The sequence below is a fragment of the Lithobates pipiens genome, unplaced genomic scaffold (assembly GCF_037356315.1).
Source record: "Lithobates pipiens isolate NorthernLeopardFrog02 unplaced genomic scaffold, aLitPip1_a1.2 Scaffold_16, whole genome shotgun sequence".
Lineage (NCBI taxonomy): Eukaryota > Metazoa > Chordata > Amphibia > Anura > Ranidae > Lithobates > Lithobates pipiens.
In genome coordinates this window covers 538445330-538457353 of record NW_027507748.1, presented here as the reverse complement: position 1 = coordinate 538457353, position 12024 = coordinate 538445330, and the positions used below count along the sequence as shown (strand labels likewise).

The following is a 12024-nucleotide window of genomic DNA, read 5'->3' as shown; positions in this document are numbered from 1 at the left end:
AAAATCTCCACAAGACAGCCCATGCAAGAATGCTGTATAAAACACATTAGAAAACTGTCTGCCCTCCATAAAAATGCCACAACTTGTGACAAATTCATGTAACTGTCGGTAACCTGTATAAGAATAGGTTGCAGAATTTGTCTGTGACACAACTTACACTGTACATGGACAGGCTGGCTTTCAGTGTTAAAAATGTATGTTCGTGGTCTACAGGATTCAAAATGTTGAGTTTAGTGGTTTGTAAAGGTTGGCAACCACTGGTCCAGACTACCACCAGTAGCAGCAATGGCCAGCAGAGCAGCCCATGATGGGTGGACAGAGAATAGCCTGGTTACATCCTAGCCATACTAAAGCCGTGTCAGGTGGTAAGAAGCCTCCACTCTCCTCTGTTGCATGTGTGTAATCCAGAAACATCACCAGTGTGCTGGAAGTAATCAATAGTTGTGTTGATGTTTGTAGCTGAAGAACTCCCATTACAGGATGCCTCTTCAATTGTAAAACTGTTGGGAATCAAATCTACAGCAAGCGGCTGTTAATGTTATTAACTTCTTGTTTCCCATGTAACAAGTATGTGTCTTGGCAAAGGAGGGTGGCTTTACCGCCCACACACCCCATGTGTCCATGGACATATAAACTTTCTGTGCTGGGAGCGCACACACTGCTTGCTCCCAGAACATTGACCGAACTATAAGACAGTTCAGTCTCCACTAATGATCAGGGGTCGGCAGGGCCACCTCCCAATGTCATGACCACTGTGACAAACAATCACAGTGGTCACATGATCATCTGGCCCTTCCTGCCATAGAGGCTCAGTTAAAGGTGTGCAGGGGCCTGGTATCTGCTGACAACTTTAACATTTTGGACCATCCATTACTGTCTTGGGGACATGGTCACCTGGAACAATTGAAAAGGTGAATCTACATAGCAGGGACACAAACCACCATAAAAACCCTTCCCTACTCTATCCAAAACTAAAAGCAACACTTTGAGTTAAAGAGCACTTTTTTTCTCTTCTACATTTTCATCATTCAACAAAGATCATTTTTTGCTCATCAGAATATACAAAGTTCAGTCCTTATAAGTTATGTCGGAATTTAAGTTAAGAATAAAATGCTATAATAAAAAGAAGATGCAAAACTTACTCATTTCTGCAAGTTTCTGCTGGAACTTTGAATCAGTAGAAAGTGTTTTGCTGGTGAAAATGGAAAACAAGAACAGGATAAGTAACTTCAGATCCAAAAAAACAAAATAAAAACAAAAAAAGTATTGTCACCAAATATTAGAGGAGCAGTTTTTTTGGAGCAAGTTTTTTGAGGCAAATATTTTTTTGAGTATGTAGATGATCGTCTAGAAGTTCTTTAGAAAATGTTACATTTTGCAAAATGTTTTCTAAGAGCTAATTTGTTGCCCTGGACTACTGTACATTGCTCTTGGCTTTTCTCAATTAGCCATTTTTTTTATGGCAGATTTCCTTTTTTTTTAATTTGTGTTTTTTGTGGCGAGTCTTACTGGGCTGACAGATGTGATTTGTTGCTCTCTTTCTGCACATTGTTCTTGGCCTCTCGGAACTGGTCACTGTTTTTTGGGAGCAAGCTTATTTTTGTCAAGTCTTTTAGGCAAGTTTCTTGAACCTGTAGATGGGAATCCAAAACGTTTTGTTTTCTGGGTTGTAATAGAACTTTAGTGAGTCACAAAGATATAAGCAAGCAAAATGTTTTGTATATATTTCTCAAAAGGGTTGGTTGTACCAGAAAGCACTTTTTGGTTCATGCAAATGGACTAAAATTGGCATTTTTATGCCTATTATAAATCTCCCAACCCTTTCCTGTACCCAGGGAGCCACACTTGAAGGACAGGCTGTACTCTTGTCAACCCTGACTCTTGTGTATGTAAGGTGTGCCTCAGCAAGGCATCAGGTATTGAGGATATGATACATTACCTACAGTGTATCACTTGAGCGTTATAAATACATTTCAGTTAGTTCTATCTATATTGTGCACCTTTTCTTTCCTCATCTTATATATTTAAATACCTGGTTAATCCTGTTCTTCAAACAGTAAATTCTGTGGCTGCTGCGTTGCCACTCATTTTGCACATGCGCCACAGTGGAGTTGATTTACTAAATGCAAATCCACGTTGCACTACAAGTACACTTGAAAGTGCAGTCGCTATAGATTTGAGGGGAAGATCTGAAATGAGGGGAAGCTCCTGATTTTATCATCCAATCATGTGCAAGCTACAATGCTGTTTTTATATTCCTTGCATGTCCCCCTCAGATCTACAGCAAATACACTTGCAGTGCACTTGTAGTGCAAAGTGAATTTGCCTTTAATAAATAACCCCTAATGTCTTTTGAATGCCTTCACTTCCCTCTGTTTCAGTTGTCAAACGTGTCAGCTGGGGGGAGGAGACTCCAACATTAGAATTGCAGGGTGACGCTAGCAGTAGTCATGACTGATGGGGGATTTCTCTCTCAGGTTTACCGGTCTCATGTTTCACACAAACAGAGGTGCTGGCAAAAGCAATCTGTGAACCATCCCTAAAGCCCATTCTTTGTGAGAAATGCATGACTGGAAAACCAGGGAGAGAAATCGCTCATCTTTCATGACTCTGAGTGAGGGGCCTGCCATTTTGGAGTCCTGGACAGCGATGGCTGCATTAAATCAATAAGTTGTCAGAGAAATTGTGTACTTAAAAATCTTATAATGCTAGAATTGTAATTTGAAAATAGGGCAACCTATTGATTCTTTTACTTCCAAAGTATTTGTGGTCTTGTTTATACAACTCTACCAAAACTGGATATATTCGATAGCTAGCACTTGATACTTGATATTGTATTTGAATTACATCTAGAGTATATTGCTCTGTTCAGTAAAGGGTATTAGAAACGTATGGTTAAATCTGCTGTAGAGTGGCAAAGCGAACAAAGCTGTTGAAAAAATTTGTCAGAGAAATTGGGACATGTTGACGAGAAAATCTGCCTTGGTCAGGTATGTTGCCTACTGCATGCTTAAAATAGAATTAGAATCGGATGCAGAGATTGCTGTTGAAACTGGGTCCTGCTCCGCTGGAAGGGAAGTATAGTCACTCTGTGGTTGAGAGTTGTGCAAGCCTTCAGCAGAGCAAATATTCACCTGAGTTTTTGCCTTTGCTTCATTTAGCCTGTTTTCGCCTTAGCTACAGCTGAGGGTAGTCTCCTCTGGGGTAATCAAGGACTAGGGTGCAGAATATAGGGTAAGCTTGTCTGAGAAGGAATACAAAGCAACCCGGGTGCAAATTGTCTTACAGTAAAGTCCTCGTGGCAAAAGGGCAGGGGGGAGCACCTGAGTACTTTATAATAGCTCAACAGAAGTGGTGATGAATGGGATGAAACACTTGGTCATCCACCTAAAACTAAGTTCTGAGTTAATGAATTTTAGCACAAAGTTTGAAAAGTTTACACTGTAGAGTGAATGCACACATAGCCCCAGTTTTTAGTAACTGTCAGAGGTACAGAGTGACCCTGTCTTACCTGTCCATGATGCTGGTCCCAATATAGGGTCATGGTGGGCATACTATAGGAATGGACCACAGCCCTGGACCTGTATACCCTGCAGCTAAATACATGCATTCCAGAAAATTCTTAGTATTTAGGTGAGCACACATGCAGGTCCAGTGCCTGAAGCAACATTGCAGGCTGTCCCCACAGAGTGGTGTCTGGCTTCCAAGTTTTTACTGGGGGTTGCAGCGTTCCAGATATTTCTATTGTTGCAGTAAAAACAATGAAGAGTTGATTGAAGAATCCAAAGATAACAAACAAGTGATACTAAGAGTGATCCCTTTGTAAGAGAGAAGGTCCATCACCTTAGGACCCTAGAAAAAAAACTGCAAACTAACAGAGTGAGGTAGGGTTATAGGGGGACTCCCCTTATGCTTGCAAAAGCTTGCCAGTGTCCAATCACTTGAAGGAACCAAACTATAACCCAAGGTCTGTGAATACTCAGCGTGTGTCATGATTTGAACAATTACAATCACATTTTTTCTTTTTCTGAAAAGCGCAGCGTTCAACCCCTTTTTACTGTTCTTGGCTGTGGTGAAGTGATTACTGTCTGTTCACAAAGACTGCCAGGAGCCTTTGTAGCAATAAAAAAAATCAACACACTTTTATAAAGTTATAAATGCAAGCAAATGGTTTCTCTTTTAAACATATCTGTGTAAAGTTATTCATCATACCTTCCATCTGCCTCATCATGGTCATCAAATCGGAGCTTCTTTAGAGGTTTGGGGGCTGTGCCATCTTGTGCGGTCCTCTTGGAAGGGCGTTCAGCACTGCTCAGCATTTGGTTAATTTTCTGAAATTTCTCTGACGACTAAAAAAAAAAACAACAAACAAAAACAGCATTTGTATATTATATATAGCAAACAAGTGCAAGCAGGAAAACATCCCTACGATGTATGATGCCAGTACTAACTGGAAGTATATTCATAGGACAAACACAGGAAAACACTGACCCAATAAGCTATAAGAAAGTGTATGAATACAATGCAAAGTAATGTGTAAAACCAACATAACACATAAATTAAAAAATAAAGATTTGCTATATCATAGACAATATTTAAAAAAACTCAATTGCTCCCAAGCAGTGCACAGAAAAATTTCCCTCCTGAAAAAAAAAGAGAAAAGCACTTGCTCTTTCTAGGCATTCCTGTGCCTTCAGTCCTAAAGCTGTATATCTACACAGTGAGATTCTAAAGCCTTGTAAATAGTATTAGATTATTTATTTATTTTCAACCCAGCTTCCGTAGGACCGGCTGCTGCACACGTGGGGCGAATATTGGTCGGCTTCTAATGAACCGGCCGTTGCCGCCCATGTATGCTTCCCTTAATGCACTGTATGTCTGCTGTGACTGTTCGCCCCAAGCTTATAGTGAAATATATATATATATATATATATATATATATATATATATATATATATATATATATAAAGGTTGTACACACAAAAAGCCACAAGCATGGTAAGTCAGTCTTGAGGAAAACATCAGCTGCTGAGAGACCCACAGACAAAACTGGGAACTAGGTGGTCTACCTGCATTTATTTAGGCAGAGCTTCCACCATTTGAGTTATTTTTTATTGCTTTGCACCTAAAAGCTGTGACATTCAGCATTGAGATATGAAGTCTATTAAAATATATTGTATGCAGCGCAAATTGCTTCTGTGAAAAAATCTGTCAAATGTTTAGAAAGATCACATTCTCGAAAAATATTGTATTCTGATTGTATGCAGTTATAAATGTAATAGCAATCATAAAATCAATTCCCTTTTTTTAGTTCACGTCTTCATTTATATTTTTCTTTGTATATACATTCAGGCAAAACAGTTGATGAAAAGTTACATTGACAGGGTTTGGGACAAATTGTAATGCCGCTCGGGGTTCTGGACTACCTGTAGACAGTGTGAAAAAAAAAATGCTATGGGTTATCCCAACCTCTGTAAGTTTAGTGGAGCATATTGGTTTGCATGTGAATGTGAAAAAAAATAAAAGCATTTGGAGTTCAAAAAGGTATTAAGGGCAGATTGTTTTTTTTTGTACAAAGGTTTTAAAACCTCTGTAAGGTTCTCTTGCTGTGTCACTGCTGGGGAAATTCACCCTCATTATTTCTCATGTTGACCTCTGTCTCGGGAACAAAAAGTAAGGAAAACCCCATAATTTGACAATTGTCAAAGCAAAAGAATGCAAGTTTGCCAACTGCCAAATGTGAGCTTTTGCCAAGGTTTTAGAGACTCCACTCACTTTCATTGATTAAAAGAAAAAAAAAAAAAAAAAGACATACCAGTAATTAGGTCAAATACATTTAGTGCTGAGGTGAGGGTAACATTATTCATTTCTTATTAGCTAATAAGTCCATTTGCATTTTCTCTGAAAATACACTGAATTCATATTCAAAATTGTACAATTAAAACTTACTCCAAATGATTCACCAATGGATACTAAGATTCTGGAAAGAAACAAAAAAAAAAAAAAAAAAAAAAAAAAAAAAAAAAACATGTTTTAGTGAAAATGTAGAAACATTAGTATGAAATCACTAAACATCTAACAGTCTATACAAATCTTTTTTTTTTTTTTTCACTTGGAAAGTTAGAAAGGCTCCGTAGGGCCTCCCAAGAGGATGTAGGAACATGAGTATCCAGTTTTTCTAAATTCCAAATATGGCAATAGGTTCAGGAGCAAAAACGACCCTGAAAGGCACCATGCAAACTCCCTCTGACAACTGGTGCTACCCGGTCATAGACTTGACCTTCCAGCTACATATACGCTTTATGTCAGCATAAGGCAGGCACATGGAGGGGACAGGAAGAGTGGCACAGATAGATGCTATGTTATCCCATCAGAAATAACAGTGGTCAAGACAACCTGCCTGATTAGCACTCTCCCTCTGAGGACCGCTGGCTGGTTGACAGTGGTCACTGGTGTCATCAATCCATCCGAAAATGCCCAGAATGTCATCTGATAACAATGCACTGCTCTACTCACTCTCAGATTATTGTACATTCTAAAATCCCTGTGACTTTAGAACTTTTTTATTTTTCTTTATACATTTGAGACAAAAATTAAAATACATGAGCAAATACATGAACATGACAAAAATTACACTACATTTTAGTGTAAAGCTTTCATATTATTTCAGCAGCTATGATACCTTTATTGTAGGCAAATATGGGCAAGATAATTTAAGCTCAATTACTGATGTAATATTTCCAGATCTACGGGTGTTCACTTAATGTAATTACATGAATATATAAGTAATTAAATCGAATTCTGCAGCTCATAGATGCAGTATACCATGTTAAAAACGGGTGGCATTGAAACCAGTTTTCATTGTTTTTTCTTTTTTTGTCGAAGCTTAAAGTGGAAGTCTATGCTAAAACTAAAATCCCTGCATCTATAGACACCTATCTATCAAACGCTAACCTATCTAGCACTGTAAAGTAGACATCAGTATACATACTTTTTTTAAAACTGATCCGACCCGATTCCATGCTGAGTTGTCAGCCGTGGCTTCTCTGTGGAGGCAGGTGCAGAGGACATTGCCGACAACAGAAGCCCCAAAGTAACTTTGGGTGACATCACATTTCATAGCTGTTGTGGGCCTGGTCCTTTGCAGAGCTTCTGCCGCTGGGGATCGGGTCGGATCGCCTTAAAAAAAAAAATGTATACTGATTTCCTTTTTTTTACTGGGCCTGATAGGTTAGGGTTAGATCATGGGTGTCTATAGATGCAGGGATTTTAGTTTTAGCATAGACTTCAACTTTAATTGAACAAGCTGAAGTTAGAAGCTGATTGGCTACAATGCACAATTGTATTATGAGTATTACCAGATTATGAGTGCTCCAGTTTTAGTAAATCTCCCCTGACAGAGTTACATGAGCCACTTGCCCGAGAGTATACCGCTATACCCATAAATATTTTATGGCCACTTAATCTGGCTTCTCCAAATCAATAGCTGAAAACAATTAAGCCTTATGTCAGAATGTTTCAACATAAGCATACGTGCCAGCATTGAAAATCTTTGCATAACAGACCTAGTCCTTGGCGTCATTTTTGTTGGAGATAGCAGTCCATCTGATGACTTGTAAGGACTTTTTAAAGGAGAAACATAGATGTTATTTCCACCAGGAATTCTTAAAGGAGAGTTTGCAAATCTGTAAGGACTTCGTGGTATTTGAGGAATTGGAGACAAAGTGGGAGGCTTTAAAATAAAATAAAAATATGAAAAATTAAAAGTTACAACAAATAACAAAACACTTACTATTAGAGGGAGCTATACAAGCTGAACTCTAAACAGAAAATTTTTCCATGGCCTTTTTCTGCTTTCTTACCTTTATTGGATATGTTCCCCTTTTTATCCAGAATATAATGGTGGTGGGAAATCCAGTCTTTGTTTCTATGAGAGGCCTCTTTCCCCCCTCACATTTATTTTAAGATACTGGAGTTGCTACTGGTCTCTGTCATTTCCTCACTGTAATTATATTTTCAGCGAGGGGTGACATTATTACATCTCCACTCGCTAACTGGGCCAACTAAGGAGTCTGATTAACATGCTAGGAGACTCCTGGTCTGTCTCAACTACCATGTCTCTTGGTTTGATATGCCTCTCCACTACAATTCTAATGGCATGATGGGAATCGTAGTTTCCCACAGCAGCACAGTGAGAAGAGCAGATGTGACAAACCCACCTACAACAGGTATGAAGCCCAACTTAAATTGCTTTTTCCAAATAGCAGCAATGATGCAATTGATTTTTCAGCAGAATTACAAGCTAAATGGTGATGTTGTTTTGTAACCGATTTGCAGGTTTTAAATATTCATGGTTGAAGTCAATATAAAGTGATTTTTAATTGCATCCCAGAGCTTAACTCTAAACTGATCTGGCCAGACTATTATAAATACTTTGTTTCAACAGCTACCAAGTAGCTCTCGTATTAATCAAACTAGTCACACAGATTTATTTTATTTTTTTTTAACACGAGATTAAGATTCCCTAGATCAGATATTGGGTCTAGCTAACAAGTCCCTATACTGTTTAAAACCCAATAATACACTGTCTCACCCTGCTCTGCACATGCTCAGTTGCTCTCCATTTTAGCCATTTTTACGCACTGCCAAGTTTGTGGAGGCCGATTTGCTGACAGCCTTAAAGCGGAATTATACCCTCCTATTTCTAAGGGCTAATTTACACTTGCTTCAAAACAAGGCTTCGGACAGGCTTTGTTAAATTTCTCTACATGCCAGTCAAAGCTCCTGTCACTAAATAAAATGGTTGGCTTACAGTTTATTTTACACCTTTTTTTTTGCCTTTGGTGGGGCTTTGATGAGGCTTCAAGCGAACTTTGCCGTGGACTTCTATGGAGGCTTTGAAGATGCCTTGAAGCACCACTAAAGCTACATGGGGTAAAATTTTTGAAGCAAAGCCAAAGCAAAAATCAAAAGTAAGGTATAAACAGGACTGTAATCTAACCATTTTATTTTGTGACAGGAGCTTTGACTAGCATTCAGAGAGTCTTAACAAAGCCTGCCCGAAGCCTTGTTTTGAAGCGTGTGTGTTTGTAAACTAGCCACTAACCGCTTAAGCCCCGGAACATTTGGCAGGCCAAAGACCAGACCACTTTTTGCGTTTTGGCAAACTTTTTGCGGTTTCGCTTTGACTGACTATTGCGCAGTTGTGAGTCGTGGCTCCCAAACAAAATTGATGTCCTTTTTTTTACCCACAAATAGAGCTTTCTTTTGGTGGTATTTGATCACCTCTGCATTTTTGTTTTTTTTTTGCGCTATAAACAAAAAAAGCGCAACAATTTTGAAAAAAAAACAAAACGCATTATTTTTAACTTTTTTGCTATAATAAAAATATTCAGTTTAGGCCAATATGTATTCTAGATTTTTTTTTTTACCAAAAATATTGCAATAAGCGTATGATTGGTTTGCGCAAAAGTTATAGCATCTATAAAATAGGGGATAGTTTTATGGCATTTTTATTAATCATTTTTTTTTTTTTACTAGAAATGGCGACGATCAGCGATTTTTATCGCGACTGACATTATGGCGGACACGGACAATTTTGACACTTTTTGGGACCATTGGCATGAATACAGCGAGCAGTGCAATTAAAATTGCATTGATTGTGGTAAAAATGTCACTGGCAGTGAAGGGGTTAATATGAATCCTAGGGAGTGTTCTAACTGAAGGGGTGATGGAACTGTACAGGGAAACTAACAGTCTGTTCATACAGAGTATGAACAGCGATCTGTCAGTTCACTGCTCAGAGAACCGGAAACTGTGTGTTTACACACACAGCTCTCGGTTCTCCGTGTGCCCCGAATGATCGCAGGAGCCCGGCGGTGAACTAGACCGCTGGCACTCGCATCGGCTCGGGGAGCAAGCAGGGTGAGTTTATGCTACCGACGTAGCACAACGGCGATTCGCGCAGCCGAGCCATGCTGCTGCAGTACAACTGCGGCGGCTGGTCGGCTAGCGGTTAATGTGTGTTGAAGCCGAAGTAAGTGTAAATTAACCCTTGCAAACAAGAAAGCTGCTTCTGTTTGAACTTCAATGGTGCTGTTATATAACATACAGCTGTGACACTGCAAGCAGTCACAGCCGGATGCCCACAGTAGTATTACCAGTACCGTGAACGGGCGGGGGAGAGAATGGAGGATTTGGATGGCCACGTCACTGGATTGTGGGACAGGCGAGTGTCTTTATTAAAAGTCAGAAGATACACTTTTTTGTAGCTGCTGACTTTTTAATAAACAAAAAATTGACTGGAACTCTGCTTTGAATTAAAAATAACCTCACTTCTTTAAAAAGTGCACTACAGGGTACAGTAATTCACACACACTGCTGCTGGGAGGTCAGGAGGGATTACAATCCACATCTGACAAGAAGCCCTGTGAAGTTCCCTGTACTGTCTCTGTGCTGACCAGCTGGTGCTAAAAAAAATTTGGGGGGCGCGCAAACAAACTGAAAAATACTGAACCTCATCCATCAAATGCAGGCACCTGTGCCCCTTAAATGCAGCCACCTGTGCCCCTTAAATGCAGCCAGCGTGAGGTGCAAAAAGTACAAACCCATTTGTACTCTACTTACTGATACTTTCTTTTAATAAATGCCGTGTTACAATGAATGATGTGCCCCGCTGTATGTGGTTTTAAAAAAAATATGTTACTTCATACAGTAAAAACATCCCGATAATGTGACTATTCTGCTCGGCTTGTCCCGCCTCTCACATTTCTCGAGTCCTGACGTCAGCTGGGAATTCTAAGCCTCGCCCACCTCTCTTCTGATATCTCTCTTCTCTTCTCTCTTCCCACCTCTCTTCTATATAGCTATAGTCAGTGGGCGGGGCTGAGAATTCCCAGCTGACGTCAGGACTCGAGAGACGTGGCGGGCTCGGCCGAACCGAGCAGTGCAGTCACATGATCGGGATGCATCGGGGCACATCATTCATTGTAACACGGCATTTATTAAAAGAACGTAATTTTCCTGGGAGGGGTGGGGCAAGTCGGGATGACGTCATCTGCAATCGATTTTCCGGTCCTTATGCATCGATGCCGCATCAGGGACACCCGAATCACGATGCATGTATTAATTTCAGCACCCCATCCCAAAGTGTTAACATTTTGTGTGGGCACCATTATTTCCCAGCACTGCCTTAACCCTCTTGGGCATGGAGTTCACCAGAGCTTCAAAGGTTGCTATCTGGAGTCCTCTTCGAACTCCTCCATGACACTTATCACCGAGCTGGTGGATGTTAGAGACCTTGCGCTCCTCCACCTTCCGTTTTGAGGATGCCCCACAGATGCTCAATAGGGTTTAGGTCGGGAGACATGCTTGTCAAGTCCATCACCTTTACCCTCAGCTTCTTTGGCAAGGCAGTGGTTGCATTGGAGGTGCATTTGGGGTCGTTATGTTGGAATATTGCCCTGCAGCGCAGTCTCCAAAGAGAGGGGAGCATCATTATGCTCAGCTTCAGTATGTCACAGTACATGTTGGCATTCATGGTTCCCTCAATGAACTGTAGCTCCCCAGTGCCTGCAGCCCCAGACCATGATGCTCCAACCACCATGCTTGACTGTAGGCAAGACACACTTGTCTTTGTACGCCTCACCTAATTGCTGCCACACACGCTTGACACCATCTGAACCAAATAAGTTTATCTTGGTCTCATCAGACCACAGGACATGGTTCCAGTAATCCATGTCCTTAGTCTGCTTGTCTTCAGCAAACCGTTTGTGGGCTTTCTTGTGCATCTTTAAAAGAGGCTTCCTTCTGGGACGACAGCCATGCAGACCAATTTGATGTGGTGCCCAGCATATGGTCTGAGTACGGACAGGCTGACCCCTTCAACCTCTGCAGCAATGCTGGTAGCACTCATTGTCTATTTCCCAAAGACAACCTCTGGATAGAACGCTGCGCACGTGCACTCAACTTCTTTGACCATTGCAAGGCCTGTTCTGAGTGGAACCTGTCCTGTTAAACCACTGT

The 12024-nt window shown here is 40.5% G+C and overlaps 1 protein-coding gene across 2 annotated transcripts in view; it reads right to left on the bottom strand.

Annotated features, from left to right (window-relative positions):
• The window catches only part of RB1 (RB transcriptional corepressor 1), a 307484-nt gene that overhangs the window by 21247 nt on the left and 274213 nt on the right, over nucleotides 1–12024 (bottom strand). For both annotated transcript variants that reach the window (XM_077483264.1, XM_077483265.1), the window contains exons 23-26: nucleotides 7566–7732; nucleotides 5950–5980; nucleotides 4213–4349; nucleotides 1143–1192 (exon numbers count right to left, since the gene is read on the bottom strand). In XM_077483264.1, the coding sequence (XP_077339390.1) occupies nucleotides 1143–1192; nucleotides 4213–4349; nucleotides 5950–5980; nucleotides 7566–7732 (385 nt within the window). The remainder of the gene's footprint in view (nucleotides 1–1142; nucleotides 1193–4212; nucleotides 4350–5949; nucleotides 5981–7565; nucleotides 7733–12024) is intronic.